The sequence below is a fragment of the Trichoplax adhaerens genome, genomic scaffold (assembly GCF_000150275.1).
Source record: "Trichoplax adhaerens TRIADscaffold_7 genomic scaffold, whole genome shotgun sequence".
Classification (NCBI taxonomy): Eukaryota; Metazoa; Placozoa; class Uniplacotomia; order Trichoplacea; family Trichoplacidae; genus Trichoplax; species Trichoplax adhaerens.
In genome coordinates, this window is record NW_002060949.1 from 5,720,014 (window position 1) to 5,738,427 (window position 18,414).

The 18,414-nt window shown below is 34.4% G+C and overlaps 3 protein-coding genes across 3 annotated transcripts; 2 read left to right on the top strand and 1 right to left on the bottom strand.

Moving 5' to 3' along the window:
• Positions 1-1,668: 1,668 nt before the first annotated feature.
• Positions 1,669-3,463, bottom strand: TRIADDRAFT_58428 (uncharacterized protein; the record flags this gene model as incomplete). The annotated part of the gene is made up of 5 exons (XM_002114484.1): positions 1,669-2,381; positions 2,516-2,764; positions 2,844-2,973; positions 3,084-3,129; positions 3,315-3,463. The coding sequence occupies 5 exons, from the start codon at positions 3,461-3,463 to the stop codon at positions 1,669-1,671; spliced, it is 1,287 nt and encodes a 428-aa protein (XP_002114520.1).
• A 2,983-nt stretch (positions 3,464-6,446) lies between these two features.
• Positions 6,447-10,961, top strand: TRIADDRAFT_63350 (uncharacterized protein; the record flags this gene model as incomplete). The annotated part of the gene is made up of 11 exons (XM_002114168.1): positions 6,447-6,519; positions 8,027-8,241; positions 8,335-8,432; positions 8,505-8,615; positions 8,911-9,092; positions 9,167-9,293; positions 9,391-9,566; positions 9,681-9,804; positions 9,893-10,085; positions 10,162-10,325; positions 10,406-10,961. The coding sequence occupies 11 exons, from the start codon at positions 6,447-6,449 to the stop codon at positions 10,614-10,616; spliced, it is 1,674 nt and encodes a 557-aa protein (XP_002114204.1). The 3' UTR covers positions 10,617-10,961.
• Positions 10,962-12,231: 1,270 nt separating this feature from the next.
• Positions 12,232-16,479, top strand: TRIADDRAFT_37998 (uncharacterized protein; the record flags this gene model as incomplete). The annotated part of the gene is made up of 14 exons (XM_002114169.1): positions 12,232-12,328; positions 13,695-13,765; positions 14,092-14,179; positions 14,299-14,402; positions 14,673-14,734; positions 14,825-14,906; positions 15,088-15,174; positions 15,285-15,342; positions 15,435-15,466; positions 15,575-15,671; positions 15,733-15,797; positions 15,874-16,010; positions 16,231-16,286; positions 16,406-16,479. The coding sequence occupies 14 exons, from the start codon at positions 12,232-12,234 to the stop codon at positions 16,477-16,479; spliced, it is 1,110 nt and encodes a 369-aa protein (XP_002114205.1).
• Positions 16,480-18,414: the final 1,935 nt, after the last annotated feature.

Genomic DNA, 18,414 nt, shown 5'->3' on the forward strand with positions numbered 1-18,414 from the left:
GGATCTAAGTCCGGTTTAGATCGTTCAGGTTCTGAACCAAACGAAATGGACGGTTTCGATTCCAACCGTTTATGGAGGATAAAGAACCGAACCGCCGGTCCCAGTGTAGTTCTGAACTAGTGCGACCACAGTGCGTCTCCGAATCGAACGAAAGGGCACAACTCAGTCTGTAGTCTGTACGTGTACTACGCCAAGGACTACTAGAAGAATACCATCTAGTCGTCCATGACTACGCGCAACACTGGTACACGCCAGTATTCTTGTACAATGCTGTTTTACAGCACAGCGCACACGCAATCGTACTGTACAATTTATATCACATGATCACGGTCTGTTATGAGTAGAACTTCAACTCATGATGACGTTATTTAAAACGATAAATGGTCCTTGAATGGGGTCTAAGGTCCGTCTATCCTGAATCAGAGTACAGTTTGTTTTTCATTTCTTTTTTACAAAATCGGCTTTATTAGAAGCAATTAAAGCATACTATCCCAGTTTAGATTTGAAATTTCGACTGTAATAGCAGCGGTCTAAAATGTGTAATAATTACGAAAAGTGAAAAAAAAAATTGAAATTGACATTTCTATGCTGTCTGTAGGTCTTGTTCAGGTAGGATTTCGCCTGAGTTGATGTACCAAAGTAGACCAATATGAGTTCATCATTACCTGGCAATTTTCTCAGCTACATCATTCATACATCGATATTATATATTTCAAAAGATCACATTGCAATATTATTACTATACATAAATTATTATAGATAGATGCGTAAAGAATAAAAACAACAAAAGATTAGACAATATTCCATCAAATTATACTGTATTTGATACCGCGATTATCCAATATTACTTTTTTTGAGTTGATATTGATTACGTATAAAGTCGCAATAATAAATCCTGGAATATGAAAAATACTAATACTGTCCAACGCTATAAAATCTATAAATGACATCTTACACATATTTTCCGATTACAATTGCGCTACTTGATACGCACAACGTCATACATAAAGTATTGCCATTGACACGAGTGATTTTACCTATTAAATTTAAACAACTTGAAACATGGGTTTTTACTTGAATATGGTATCTCCATCCTCATCATTATAAAGGGCATAGGATGCTGAGGTGATTGATGAGGTTGGTATTCATTCACGGAATCATAATACACCATTCAATTGATTTGATTATATATAAATTATAGCGGTAAGCAGTAAACAGTCAAGCCTATGATGGTTAATTAATGATTCAGAACAACATTTTACACGCAATATATCACTAAATAAATCTGTATTAGTATATAAATATCTTTTAGCTTCAGTAAAAAGAAACATCACAATTCAAAGGTAAAAGTAATTACATATTAAATCGAAGGCATAGTAATTGATATATCGCTGCTCGATCATAAAGCAGGTATCATTATTATCGAATAACATTTTCTTACCAGATAGAAATACTATCAATTTTTTAAAAATTATTATTAATTAGTAGGTATCATCAGATCGCGGTAAAGTAGCCAGTATTTGAGAAAGTGTAATGAATCAATTAATATAATCTTCAAGTCAATGATTTCAAACAAATATTGCATCCTTTAAATAATACTTATTTTAACCGCGGCAAATGTGACATGTAAATGTTGAAACAAAATCTCTAAAAATCAATTAATTTAATTTAATTAGATGCAATGTCGTCATTTGATTTGTCCTGAATCACTTCTATTTGTTTAATTGATAGTAATTTATCGACATCTTCATACGGTTCTTCTTCCTTACTACCCATTCCAAAAGTTTCTATATCCTCTACCTTTACTACATTATTCTCTAAATCGTCATTGGTGATATTTGCTGGCATAGTTACTAATGACGAAATCTTCTTTTTTATTATAGCATATCCACTGCTATCGATATCTTTCAAAGAATAGGATATTTTTTTGGCAGTAGCTGTGGTAGCTGAGTTCTCAGGGTTGTCTGTAAGAGGAGAAGCACCAGGCGCTAATTTATTTTCTAGTGTTTTGCTCTGGATACTCTGACTTAGTGCTAAATCATCTTCTGCCCAGGGCGATCTTGGAGGATACGGAGAAGAAACCGACCTTGGATTCAAAGTCTTGGAGCGACCAACTCTTCCTCTGTATGTACTAGATTCTTCCATTAGTTTGCTTACGCTGGTAGTCGAACAGTCGATCGATATCGGACGCGTCTTAATTATTTGAGCATATATAACATCTGGATTTTTAATACGAGGAATATCGGGTAGCTTTCTGTTCGCTATACTAGAGTTATTTACGGGTTGTTTTCCGGTAATAGGTGCTGATCGATTTGGCTTCGCAACAGGGTTAGTAACGGTACTAGTATTTTCACTAGGGGTAGCATCTTTGAACTGCAGTTCTTCATAAACGCGAGGTGCAGTAATCGTTATTGAATTTTTAACACTGGAATCACTGGATAATTTTTCGGAGTTTTTTCGTCGCTACTGTTGGCATTTTCTGAGGCTTCGGTAGTTTTTTCCACAGAATCCTTACTTGACATTGTGGAGCTGACGTTTGCGTAAGGAGATTCTATAGAGTTGGTTTTGTCTTGAGTTGACACAGAAATTGTTGTTTCTTGATCAGAATTGGAGGCCGGGGACTGAGTAGGATAGTCATCATCCAGAATATCTGTTTCTTTCAATACTGATGACTTATCGGAATTATTGGCTTCTTTCTGATTGCTCGTCATAGCTGGCGGTGAGTCAACTGCAGCAGTGGCTGTTGCTCTATCAGATTCTAAAACTGTTCAAAAAGTTATAAAATTACTCTGAGCAGGCATGACTATAGAATGAAACAATGAAATAGCGCGAGGCTAGTAAACCTGGTGCATTCGACTTTGATTTCAATTTTGGCCTACTTTGTGAACTTGAACTAGGTTTTGATACTTGAGGTGGAATGGAATCACTAGTAACCGTGGACTTTGTAGTTTTGTCATTACTGCTTTCGGGTTGCTAAATGTAGGAATATTTTATAAATAGCTTAGCGAATATTATATATTCAGGAATGTTAGCTAAGGTAATACAGTTATTTGTGGTAATTCTTTGTAGTAAACAGTACACACCTTTCTGCTAGTATCACTTGCTGTAGTTTTTTCCACGTCCTTGTCGCTGTTACATAGGTATACATATACGAATGAGTGCGTTAGAAGATATAATACATCTTAGCTTGTATATTCTAATTTGACAATTTGTTTAATTGTACGTAATACAAATTAAAAATATCGTTACTTTAAGATTTTACTTATAAATTATTCAAAAAAATCATGTATACATTACCTTCCAATAATGCTTACCTTGGTGACAATTGAGAATCTTGAGATTTACTGGTGTTACGGGCACATAGGAATCCAACAACGATAGTAACAATCATTACCATGATACTGGTTGCAATTATTGTCCAGTAGCTATTAAATAAACCATATGGATGATCATCATCTCCCATTAAGGCGTGGATACTTCTTTTTGCTAGCATGTGACCATTGTCTGCTGATGAATGTGTAGACGAGGCTGGTGTTTAATATGATTACCGCTTTCATAGTACAACATAGTTTAATGAATTTATAACACTACGATATCGTATAATGCTGCAGTAACAACATTAGTCCTTAGCAATCAAATATTGTTGAACTTTGTAATTAATCTGACTTCACAATATCTACTGCAGGGTGTACGAAACTTTACAATACGAATTTAAAGCTCATAGACTGAAGGCTGGACTGCATATACTTTACTGTTTTGTCTTTCTAAGCTTCTAATAATGACAATAAGTATATATGCGTGTGATAAGATATTCAATACCCGTATACTGTATGTTTACCTTGGTATTCTTTGATTACATTAATGTTGCAATAATAGAAGCGACCGCAACGTAGTTGTGTCTTATGCACTAAGGTAGCAAGCTTTTCTATTGTCTTCGGATTGGAATACTGCGCGACCGCCAGATATAATCGCTTAAAGGAAGAAATATACATATCATGATACATTAGAAATACGTAGTGGTATATAGAAAAATTAAATTAAGATATCAATTCTTGAAGATCTATAATACTACGGCTACAGCCCAAATTTCTAAGTTACTACCAGATATTATTCGTATATTATATGATAGCCCTACAGTACTGTACTGTACAGTATATTACGAAATTATCGTGTAATAACTGACTATTGAAGTTACGATTTGTACGCCAGATAGGGTTAGAGAATTACAAGTTATGGCTTACAACTCACAATTATATCATTGGTGTATGGTTTTACTTATATTTCAAGTATTGCAATAGATTCTATCATGTCTACTGCTGCTTATAACTATAAGAATAATATTAGCATCAACAATTCTAATGTAAGCGCAAATCATCGAAAATCGGGATATTTTTTTTAATTAACATTTTACCGTGTGTTTGCGAAAGCTTTTTTGTTGTATGATAAGTCTTTTGTTAGGGTTTTGAAGTATTTGTTGTAGTCATATATTGTATTGTACGTAATTATAAAGCTGTGCTACTAGATTTGAGATATTTATGAATAGTAGTATGAAGCAGTGGTAATATTTTCAACGTTATTATGCGTTACTGTCTGTTTATACGTACAAATAAGCTGAACGCCTTAGGATGGTTATCCATAGACTACTCAGTTCTGGAATTGAGTAATCCAAGGCTAAACCTTACGGTATCTATTAATGGCGATTTACTTATACAGCTTTGCCAACTTAAATCTCATGAATGCATGAACGAAGTGTACCGCTATTTCGATGATCTAAATGACAGATTGATTGAAGTTTGTCGTACGAATGTAAAGCAGCAGTCAATAACACTAAGCTTCCGTGGCTTTGATTGTGGTATAAATGATATTTAAATCATCAATTAGAAAGGTACTTTGTACCTAAAGTATCATTACAGAACCAAGAGTAAGTTAACTATGAGAGTAAGGAAACTTTAGATGGTACACCATAAGCGGAATGTGAAAAGGTTTGAGTTTGGTGAATGAATTTACTGGCTAAGCATCGAGTGAAGAGCCACTAAAGCGGCCCCCCAAATTAGTCTAGTTTTTTATTATAAAAGGTATAAAAGCAAATACCTACTGTAGTTTTTATACATCAATACGTTGTCTCGATGATAATTGAATATTTAGCTTACAAGATACAAATTTACGATAGATGTCTAGTGTGCAGTGCACGCACGGCTACAATAGGCAACGTTTAAGTAGGACTGTCAACTAGTATTATTAAATTACATTTTTTACATCCAGCAAGACAATATCAGTGTCTAATCAAACTTGCAGTAACTACGTTCAATATGTAGCATTGTATACTGTAGATTTACGAAGTAATAGTTTAATTAATCATTTGGCTTACTTGATGCGTAGGTAGCAAATATAGGCGAGAATCGGGTAGTAAACTTGAATCGTGTAGAAGACTGCATGATCGTCCAACGAGAGAGGTGAATGACTGATCTTCAGCGGAAACTATTTCGCCCAGTACAACGTGATGGTCCAGACTGTGGCGGAAGCTAGGGCTGCTACCTTGATCGTGGATCCGTGAATCTGGTAATCGTATTAGTTTACATTGTCGTGAATCAGTTAAATTACAGAACAGAACCAAAATGATGGTGATTATTACACTACTGAAAGTAATTCGCTTCGATTGATATCTTAACCACATTCGTTCCTCCTTTTTCTTATCTTATATACTGTATATATAAAAGTAATGATAATGCTATTATAGATAGTAATGGAGCTTTCTATTCATTTTCGTGCTGCATTTTAGTAACAGCAGATGAAGATGGCGCAAACGTCAAGATTAGGCTAAGGGGGAAAATATGGTAGGATTTGACTTGACGGTAGAAACTGAAAGTTGTACGGTAAATAAAGTACGTTCAAGTAAGATTTCAATCTTGGGGAGTAATTAAATAGTCAAAAATGTAGAGAATATTCTGTTACTTAGCCAGGCTTGATGATTGTTCTATACTACTCGTAAGTGGAAGTACGGTATGTCTTTACAAGCTGCTGCATGAAATGGCATCCAGTTTACTGCATCACTATAGAACCAGAACAGACCGTCAGTTGGTTACTACGACACACAGACAGACAGACATGGTCTTTCAATCCCATATGTCACTTCGGTCAGACAAATGCTGCTAGGGTTTTTGCCACTGTCGATAGGGCTTCAGCTTGTGACATTGTTTTTGCTAGAAGTGTATTGTGTACTATGTTCATCTATTAAAAAGGATGTCATCGTATACCACAGTACTTTACATTGTGTACTGTAGGGACGTTAGTGTTTAGTACTGTAATTCCTGCAGCACAGTGCTATACTGTACCATACACACTGTTATAGTACTGCGCTATGACCTTAGACTAGAAATCGCGCTTCTGCTTCTAGCTCTGTTTGAACTGTTCATCGCGTGCTAGACGTATCCTCGTGCAAATAGAACATGGCGGCGACTGTAACTCCTTTAGCAGTGGGTGGAGAAAGGACAAGTGGCGCAAATATTCGTTCTCAGAATGGTAATTGCCATAGTTATAGGGAATGATATAAATTGTGTAATTTTTAGATGAATCTACTGAATTACTAGCTAACATGATATAGATATTCATTAACTATAAGTAACGCCGTCAACAGCGATAGAGATACGCGTAGAATCGGAGAGCGGCACTCGTAGATGGACAGTATGTACTCGTCATGACTACAGTTATTAGTGAACATAAATGAAGAGAAATTGATCATGTAGATATTAGTATCTGTCTACTATTTTTTAATATGACAAACAAGCGGTTGGAATCGATTATACTGGCTGTATCGATAGTAATTGAGTACTTGAGTACGGCTCCAGAGAAAACTGAAGCTTGACGCTAACGTACAGTAGATTTGGACTCTGAACAAGTGGATTTTGATGATAGCAGCGTTGGAAATTTGAATGAATCATACAGCATAATGATACGTATAGCCAGTCTTGTAACTACTATTCTACTGCGGGAATGATTATTCCACATGCAGCAATTCTTAAAATCCTAGCTACCTAGATCTGCGATTATGTTTTATGTATGAACATATCGCCGTATATGAGATAGGATCTCGCCATTGCCGTAGTTATTGCAAGTCATTGCCAGCTGTTCGTTACGGCATTTCCTTAGGTATTTGCAATTGGATCAAATACAATTAAACTCATAAAGTATCAAGACTGCTCTACTCGACAAAAACGGTTTATGCGTCTTACCTAATTATGATTAGAAAAATGCTGTAGATATAGACGCTATTCCTAGTTTGTTAATGCTGAAGTGTTGTTGAAGAGTAACGTTCGAAGAAATGTCTAATTGAATCGTTCCATCAAGCACTTCCATCGTATATAGTGCATACAGTATACTGTGTGTGACTACAATACAACCTTCTGACTGTAGTCATTACGTTGAACCGGCATGTTTCTGTATAGGAATTGATTTGAACGTGGAGTATTTCTCGTTGCACCATAAGAGAATAATCTACCTTACGACCTAATACCGTTGCTTTACTTAAAAAGTGCAGTACTATTATTATAAATGAATTGCTGTAATACGCTCTGTAACAAATTTGGAATAGTTAATTATTACAGAATTTCTACTGCCATGTTCTGATTTACTGTGGTTATGGCTGTAGACTGATACAGTGAAAAAGTAGTAAAATTCGTAAAATACTTCTTGGACTGTCTCAAAGTATTGGGAGTAATATTTGGATTGAATACTGTAGCATGTTTTGTGCCAAGGAAAACCTTTCAGTTCTTGTACAGTATATTGGTATAACTTGTTATTTACGCATTGAAGTATACACGTATATCATCATCAATTTTGTTTATACCAACATCATTACCTCAGGTGAGGCAGTCATTACCAATTTCTGTGTGGAAGTATAACGACGCAACTATTGGATTATCCTAAAATGTTTATGCAGAAACAAAATGTTGTATTGACTAATTAGAGTAATTGGAACCCGTATAAAATTTCTAAATAGTAATTATAATTGTCTATTTGATCGTCTTAGTTACTGCTGCGCTTTCGATTGCCAATATTGTCAAGAGTTCATTAGGACCAGTAGGCTTGGACAAGATGCTAGTTGATGAAGTCGGAGATGTAACAATAACTAACGATGGTGCTACCGTATTAAAAATGTTAGAAGTTGAGCATCCAGCGGCAAAGATTCTTGTAGAGCTTGCAGATTTGCAAGATCAAGAAGTTGGAGATGGAACTACATCAGTGGTAATGCTAATAGCATTTTACGTCATAAAGTATTCCATACTAAATCGTGTGATATTTAGTTGGTGTTCTTTATTGTAACTTGAATTCTTTTAGGTAATTGTCGCCGCTGAACTTTTAAAAAATGCTGAACAATTAGTTAAGAACAAGATTCATCCGACTTCTATAATTAGTGGCTATAGGCTTGCTTGCAAGTAAGTATCAGAAACGTATTCGTAATACAATGTTGCTATTGTGCGATTAAAGTTTATTTTTATACTTTCCAGGGAAGCTTGCAAGTATATTAACGAACATCTTAGCGTATCAGTAGAAGAATTAGGAAGTGAATGTCTTATAAACGCCGCTAAAACATCCATGTCATCTAAACTAATTGGAATGTACGGGCAGACATAAATTCATGCTCAGTAAAATCATTTTTTTTTTTAGTTTACAATGTGTACATATAGATATCGTATAGATATATACAGCAGTAAGGAATTGTGTTAGTCACCGATAGGGATTTTGTAAGCTAAAAGTAAATATAATTAGATAAGGTATCGTTGTCTTATACTGTACTGTAAATTAGTCAAGTAAGTTTTGTTCAGTAAGAATTATTTTGAAAGTTATTTTGGTATTATTGATAATAGCAAAGGACGATCGGTATCGTAATCCTCTATAACTTTTGCATGATAGGGATTCGGATTTTTTTTCTAAAATGGTTGTCGATGCTGCTCTAGCTGTTAAGAGGACGAATGCAAAAGGAGAAATCCGATGTCCTATTAAAGCTGTAAATATCCTTAAAGCACATGGACAGAGTTCCCTGGAAAGCGAATTAGTTCGCGGTTATGCCCTCAATTGTACAGTGGCATCTCAAGGTAATTGCGAAATAATGACCCATTAATTAATACTGTACTTGTTTATTAATGAGTATTTCTATTCTATTGGGTAGCTATGACCAAAAAGGTTGTAAAAGCAAAAATAGCTTGCCTGGATTTTAGTTTACAAAAGGTTAAAATGAAATTAGGTGTGCACGTTATTGTAGATGATCCCCAAAAGTTGGACGCTATACGTAAACGGTCCGTGAAATAATACCATTTAATAAGTAGCGTACTGTTAAAACTGCGAAAATTTGTAATTTTTGCAATATTATTGATCTATCATTAATTATCGTAGGGAGTCCGATATCACGAAAGAAAGAATCACTAAGATATTAAAAACTGGAGCAAATGTTGTTCTTTGTACTGGTGGAATTGATGATTTGTGTCTGAAATATTTCGTGGAAGCTAAAGCTATGGCTGTACGACGTGTAACTAAGATTGATATGAAGCGTATAGCAAAAGCAACAGGAGGTATATAACATGATTGGTCGTATTGATAATTCAGAACAGAAAGTAATTTATAGAATAAATTTGAATCATTGTACTGGAAGTTAAAGTGATATAAGCATGTCTTGATTTGTGCAGCAACCATGTTGTTGACGCTCGCTAACCTTGATGGTGAGGAAAGCTTTGAAGCGTCCATGCTTGGTGAAGCTGGTGAAGTTGTCCAAGATAAGATTTGTGATGATGAACTTATTGTTATCAAAGAGTAAGATGAACTTGTATTGAAGTGTAATTGTTATTTATTAATTATTAATGGTTAGTACTAAATATAAATCGATATATCTATTGCATAGGCCAAAGTCTCGTATGGCTGCTTCTATGATCCTTCGAGGAGCGAACGATTTCATGCTAGACGAAATGGACAGGTCGATTCATGATGCTTTGTGTGTCGTTCGGCGCGTAATTGAATCGAATGCTGTAGTTCCTGGTGGTGGGGCTGTTGAGGCGGCTTTATCGATATACTTAGAAAATTTCGCTACTTCACTGGTGAGCGGTTAATGATTCACTTATGACTCTATGATAGTAAAATTAATACCTATTCATTACAATTTATATTGAATAGAGTTCCAGGGAACAACTCGCTATTGCGGAATTTGCTAGATCCCTATTGGTTATACCGAAAACGTTGAGTGTTAACGCGGCTCAAGATGCAACTGAACTTGTAGCAAAGTTAAGAGCATGCCACAGTAGCTCGCAAACGGATTCTAAGCTTGCAAGTCTTAAATGGTATTTTGCATTGTTTACTTATATGACGTTTAAGTTATATTAAGCAATATTTGCTAATTGTAAGTATTTTCTATCCAAAGGATGGGTTTGGATTTGGTTGATGGGATAATTAGAGATAACAAAGGTGCTGGTGTTTTAGAACCAACTATCAGTAAAACTAAGAGTTTAAAGTTTGCCACTGAAGCTGCTATTACTATACTACGAATCGATGATATGATTAAACTTTATCCTGATGAAAAACCAGATGCAGGCCAATCGTATCAAGATGCCGTTGCATCAGGACGTCTTTAAGCGTATCCCTGATTATCGATCATAAAATCTTTGGCGTTGCATCTTAACGTGCTAAATTTATTATGATTTACCTTTTTGATAACCTGTATTGTTCGATAGTGCTGTAATTGAAACTTTCGAGGAGATTGCTGTGGCTAATATTTGGAATCTGTGTTGTTGCGCTGAAGTAAATTCGGCACTATAGTTCTTTTTATCTAATTTTATTATTCCTTTGAAATATGCAATTGATTATTAAGTATTAGCCTTACTAATATAATTGATAATGAATTAATGAAACGATATGGCGATAACTTTATCTTCACGATAGTGATTTTAAAATCGTCATAATTTCTTTTAGTTCTTGACGTTTCATAATAAATCTAATATTGCTAAACGTTTCCCGGCAATGCTTATACTGATTGATTTCAAACAAGATTGAACTAAAAGCCCGATTTTATATAGTATTTAATATTTTTCAAGTTTATGTTTAAGTTTCCATATACATTTGCAATCGTTTACAGTGCAATTATGGCGCTGTTTAGTTAAATCTATTTAGCGATACTAGTCGATCGAAGGATGTCATTCAAGTAGTTCGTGAGCCCTAAACATAAAATTAGATTAGATCTATTCTACAGGTTGTAGTTTTATTCTCTACTACTGGGGAGGTTAAGTTATACGAATCCCGGAACCATGCAAGCTATTGTCGGTGTTATTATGAGTAATACAAGAGTGATATTTTTGGTGTTGCTGTTTCACCTAAGGTTCTACTTTTAAGGAATTCCATTTTTGACTCTTTAGGTGTAGATTAATATGAGAAAATTCAAGGCGGTAACTTGTTCAGTTACAGGGCTCTTTAGTGTATTATCGTTTCTTGAAGTAAATAAAGTCTTAGTTCAAAGTAGCCCATTTTGATTGATTTGGATTATTCAAAATTTAAAGATGACTAAAGCATCGATTGATTGGATTAAAGCATGCTTGTCTATTAATACTCATATGTGCATTTTAGTTCATCCAACATTTTAAGCTGATACCTCGACCTTGGTGACAATATTGCAGCATTCCCTAATAAGCATACGCTCGTATAGGTACAGAAAGGGGAAGAATGCTTGCTAGCAGTCTCCATTGTCTTAGCAATGACAAAAATGAAAATAACCATACTCATCTACAGTAATTATTTAACGTAATGGAGCAATATAATGTGTACACTTGCAAAGTAGACACAAAATATCCTTCTTGACTTTCATTCAATTTTGGATCGTATTAGCAAACTTAACAGCACTGCTCTACAACAACGATCGTTCAGATTGTCTCCCCATCATCGTCGTGGTCAATCGACCGCCTATTGTATGTCGTATACATGCACTACTGCACACTCTACAGTATCAAACAGGTCTGCAAAATAGCGACAGCCACTCAAAGTGTACAGTGCATGGATTTACTATACCAGGACAGTACTACAGTACATAGTACAGTAGCACATAGTGATTTTCACTCCAGTGCCATACAGTGTACAGTACGAGATACTGTAAGACTAATACTTGATACTGTGGCTGCGGCTAGAGCTTCAAAATTCGCTTCCGATCCAACATCCATTTGACATCGAAATCGGAGAAGTGCTGGTATCTTGTAGAGCGATATGAGCTCAAAATCGGTTTTAACATCTCTTCGTAGGTATGATGCTTTTCCAAAGACCTTGGAAGATTTTAGGATAAGGACATTCGGTGGAGCAACCAGTAAGCGTTTCAATATTGTATTTTTAAGCAATAGGAGGTACTTAATACTTAGTGTAGAACAATGGTATTGAGTTCATTTGGATTCTATCGATAGATTCGTACTGTACAGTATAAACAGGAACAGGAGACAAACTTCCACTTTGCTTTTTCTTATAGAAGCATTAATATACTGTAGATTGATACATTTATATCAGTAATAATCATCTCGATACCGTAAAAGAGTAACGGATGAGCTTGAGTTATACAATGGCTCTTCTTCTCTAGTTTATGCAACTATATAAAACTGTGGTTTAACCGCACTGTATTTATTTGGATCATACTAACAATTAGTATTAAGTGGACGAAGTGGTAAATAGCGTTGATGATCGTTCCAGCCCTCTAATTCTTATCCATACATCGCTGTAGATCAGCAGATTTTCAATCTCGATATGGATTAATATACGAGTCAAACATTTTTGCATAGATTTATTCCACAATAGTCAGTTGACATGTGAGCAAAGTCTCGCTTTCTAATCTCGAAATGGTACTGACTAGAGTACTCTTGTCAGCTTACAAGATAATTACAGTACTAGTTATGGCAGAGAGCGAACAGTGATGAAACCTGTCTAGTTTATACTCTCCGCATTTCTGATCGTATAATAATACTACTAATAAGAATCATCTATTATCTTTTTCCCTGATTGACAAACAAGTAAACCCGAATGGAGATATCGATACCAACCCCCATATCTCAAATACGAAAGAGCGTGAAGGCTGTGCTGTACAGTGTACATACAGTATTTACCAGCAGTACTTTACTCACGATTATTCGCTTCCATATACAGTACATTAACTCTCTTTTTAAAATTCAAAGATCGGTATAGCTAAAATCGCGTAAATTAAAATTTTCTGTCATTCTCTGATACTCTAGAACCTTAGAATCCAAATTCTTTGTTCAATCAAGGTCTTGTAAAATATTTATAACTAATCCACCATTGTACAACCTAACCTATACTATTACCTATATTACTACAGTTCATACAATAACCTAATATACCGACTACCTTAAAAATACACTAGACATTACATGCATTCTACACGAAAGCCAGATAGCAAAAACAACTTAGGGATTGCATTAACGCATCTTAGCTTATAGCAATCTGAATTTATATAACTTTATATGATTACCGCTAGTTCCTCTAAGAATGACGACTGATAGTTCTTGAGGAAAAATCTGGAAATTTTAGATAATTATTAAATAAATTTCGACGTCTGATTAATGATGAACATTTATTTAACAGAACATGCTGTACCCTGCAATATCTTTGCGTGATATTGAAGTCTTACTATGTCTATACTGTGCTTAACTGTTATTTTTTCTTCGCAGTTACCATCGTAAGTGCTGTAATTATGCTCTTGCTATTTGTCTCTGAGATGAATTATTACTTATCGGTTGAGGTAAGAAATAGATAGCTATCGTATATAACTTTTTGACCATAAAATACTCGTCCCGTATTGCATTAACAGTACGTATACGAGTAAATCGAGAATGTATTTAGATTCAAAGATTAGCTTTTCAACATGTTTTATTTATAATCCGGTCTTTATTTTAAAATTGATGTATTTACCTAAGTCAGATAGGATATTGTAAATTATCATAAGTCGATCAAATTAATTTTTTTAGACGGTCGCTGTGTTTAATATAGTACACACATTTCACACCAATATAACACCTATATCTATTTTTTATTCTAACACAGATTAATCTCATTTTTCCTTCGTAGGTAACTTCGGAACTCTTTGTAGATACTTCTAGAGGCGAAAAAATAAAGATATATATGAATGTAACCTTTCCGAAAATGGCATGTGCAAGTAAAAACTGTAGATGAAATTTATCTCTATCTAAATCTAAATCTTCGTTTAACATTTCATTATATAGCTAATAGTGAGGTATCTAGTACTCAAGTTTAAGATTGTTTTTACATTTCAAGTACTTAGTGTAGATACAATGGATGTTGCTGGTATGCAACAACTAGATATCAAGCAAAATTTAATGAAACGGCGCATAGATGAGAATGGTAAACCTACAGGAGATGTTATAGTGCAAAGTAAGTAGTTTTTGCTATTGCTACCGCAAATATCATTCTTCTGCACTTGTCTTTATAGTATGTTAACACCAGTTGCTACATTTTGTTTGTTCAGATTGCTTGTTTAACTGCTATATTCGTATTTTATTATTCATTTATTTAAGAAATCAGCAACACAACTACCGACTCTAAGGTTAGCTGGTCAAATAGTGAACGTCAATGATGAGCTCGATATAGCATAGATCTATTTGTCTGAATGACTACCTTTAATCTCCTAGGCTGTTCAAAAGAATAAAACTAAATGTGGATCCTGCTATGGAGCTGAAAATGCTGAGATGAAGTTAGATTATTTCTATACCCGTGCGAAATTTGTAGCATAAGAAATTTTTTGGATTTTGTGTTTACTTGTGTGATCTTTACACGGTATCAGATGTTGCAATTCATGTGAAGATGTCAGGGAAGCTTACCGAAAAAAAGGTTGGGCCTTAACCAGCCCTGAAGGTATAGAGCAGGTTCGTTGTTATCAAATAGGCATTGTTTATTCATACTGTTAATTGTAGGAAATTCGTAAAACATTATAATGATGTGGCATCTTACTTTTAAAGTTTGCAAGCATGACCGTTCTGACTAATATTGTAAATAGAATTTAGAATTTGATACAAATTCTAATGATTGATATAAATTTCTTTGAAGTGTCAAGAAGAAGGATGGGCTCAAATGTTAAAAGAGCAAGAAAAGGAAGGTTGCAATGTATTCGGTTATTTAGAAGTTAATAAGGTAGTTTCAAGTTTGCATTGTAGTGATATAGTAACCTACTAGATATTCCGTGAAATTATGTCTTAGCATTTGAACTATTATTAAGGATTTTTTGTCCAATGAACCAATTTTAGGTTGCTGGTAACTTTCACTTCGCTCCTGGGAAGAGTTTCCAACAGCATCGTGTTCATGGTAACGCTTGACTTCATAGTTTGGCAATTTACACATAGCTTCCATGACAAGTATTGATTTGTAAGATAAACTTTTTCTTTTACTTAATTTAGTACATGATTTGCAGTCATTTGGATCACGCAAGGTAATGTGAAAGTAAATTAGTCTGCCTTTTTTGCTAGTAATGTATTTTTGAGTTCTAATGAATTGCTGATCTTACTCTTATTTGGACCCACTACGTACATAAAACTAGTTTAATACGTCTCATACCATTCACAAATTGTCATTTGGAGAGGAATTTCCTGGAATTATAAATCCATTAGATGGCCATCGAATGTCTTCTGATCAAGGTAAACCATGAAAGTCTTTATTATCGCTAATACTATTTATTAATGAGAATAAATTCTTTAGATTCAGCTATGTACCAATACTTTATTAAAGTCGTTCCGACCGTTTATAAAAAGTTAAAAGGCGAGGTAAAATCTATTCAAACTTATGCTTTCTTAGCTTACGGTTTGATTACTTATTCTGGAAAGAATTTCTTTTAATTAGGAAGTCAAAAGCAACCAGTACTCAGTAACCAAGCATTTGAAGTATATTAAACTTAGTATGGGTGAGCAAGGTCTTCCAGGCGTCTTTATTTCGTATGAACTTTCTCCCATGATAATCCGGTATGCCGAAAGAAGAAAGTAAGTGCGATAAACTTATTTGCTAAGATCAAATTATAGATTGTACGTATTACGGTAGACAGAATTGCTCAACTTGGTATTAATTGTCTAGAGCACATATTATATATTGAATGATTGCTATAGTCAAGCACTAACAGCAGTACTCGTATATTGGATATTGTTCAATACTTGTTTGATTTAGTTATATTTATACTTATGGGGATCCATTACATTGTTTTAGGTCTTTCGCTCATTTTTTAACTGGTGTCTGCGCAATTATCGGTGGTGTATTCACAGGTATTCACTAAGAATCTATAATTGTAATTTTGCTGCTTAATAACTTATAACTCGATTGTATCATGATTTATTATGTAAGTATTAAACGTATAAATTATCGCTTTTTCTTTCAATTACAGTTGCCAGCTTGATTGATGCTATGGTATATCATTCTGCGAAGATGTTAAAGATTGAGTTAGGAAAAGCATCATAGTGACTTGTGGTTTTCATATATCACTCTATGACAATTTTATACTCACACAATAAGCAATCCTTCTCAGGGATGGTGAAGGATACGCACTTCTCGACTTTGTATTCTTAACTGTTATTCATATGTTGTAAATACAGCATAGATAAATAAATTTTTTTAAGTGTTTATTGAGAACGTCACTTCAATATTCGAAGCAGGCATAATCGTCCGAAGTCATTTTTATATTGTGCATGGACATGAATTAGTGTGTGAGTGAACTTTTTCCTGATCTACCGCTTTGGTTTTCGTAATCTGAGCCTTGGTCGTGAAATCTGTACGTCTACTTTCAAATGCCTTAGTCGCTGTAGTATTAATCATGTCGATTTTTTTCTTATTATGTATTATTGATATTTTAAAGATTATTAATAGTTAAATCGTTATTAGTACAGTGGTATGCGGCAGTGACAGGAAGAAAAATAATGTACTGTATATGTTCTATGTTGTCAACATAAGTGAAATGCCACCTTCATCTAGTCCTGTAAAGATCCAGTTTAAAGGAGGAGGTTGTCATTGCCGAATAATGTTACATCATTTTCACATTTGTAATGTAATGTACGATATAGTATGTGCGGAAATAATCCAAATATGCTGGAAAGCTATCGAAGCCTTTAACGATACCATTACTATGTCAGAACGAGATCATCGCATGTGAAGGTTATCATTAATATGGTATACTGCTTTAGCTCAGCGTTATTTAACTTTTAAAATCACTCACTATAAATTATTACGATTTAACGTGGTTTGCCTCTTCTTGTAAGCTTTCCTTGAGCGACCAAAAAAACAGTCTAATTTTACCAGGGGAATGTTGATTATAAAACATTCATTTCAGATACCTAAAGTACACATATTGGATATACTTTGTGAAATGGAAGTAATTAAATCATTCATTCACCCACAGATGCGCGTAAGGATGAATGAACATTTTCATGCTGTACATTGAAATATAATAGTGGAATTATTTATTATCATTCCGGTAAATTCGAAATATCAGATATTTCATAAACAACAGAATTTCTAATCACAGAAAGATAAATAGACACACTTTCGATCGAGAAACAGTGTCACTGGTATAATACATTGTACTGTACTGTACATACGTACGAAGATTACGTCCGTGATTTACTAACAAATGGTACAATTGAGGAAAGAGTAATAGAATAATAAATTTAACTTTAAACAAAGGTCACCGATGCCAATAATACGTGTCTTGCTTTAGGATTAAGTCTGCTCGATAGAGTAGCACAAATCTGCGCAAACAATTAAGCACTTCATACACGAAATTAAAGCAAGATTTATCCGTTCAAGAAATTGACAACAAATACCACTCTATTCGCATCTGAAATAGCATCGGTAAAACAATACTAATATAACGTTAATTTTTACTCGGAGTGAAGATATTTTGCTACGCATGAATAACAAACGGTGCATATAGGAAAATTTCTGCTTTTGATTTTTTCTGAAAGGGATTAAAATGTCTTTCCAAATAAAAGTGAAGTATTCTTGCGACATTGTAATGTCATCATTCGTTTACTGTTAGAAATGAATTCATCGGTATAAACTATACATTTATAGATTACTTATAGATCCTAGAACTCATTTAAAAAAATATATTTTAATATCAAAATTGCTGTATTCAAGTATTGGCGGAGATAAGAAATTAAGAACAGTTTGGTAATGGCAAGTAGGTATACTTTACAACAGTCGTTTCTCGTACCCATAATTTCATACTAAGTGGAGAAATGTAGGAATGCTATGGCCACTTTCAAGTGTTTACGCTTAACATGCTTTCCTAATTGAAAAAAAGACATTTATCCTATTTCATCTCCTTCTGAGTGCGAGAGGTAGAGTATCCATCAACTGCAGCTGTAGTATACGTATCTCGTACATCATTTGCATCGG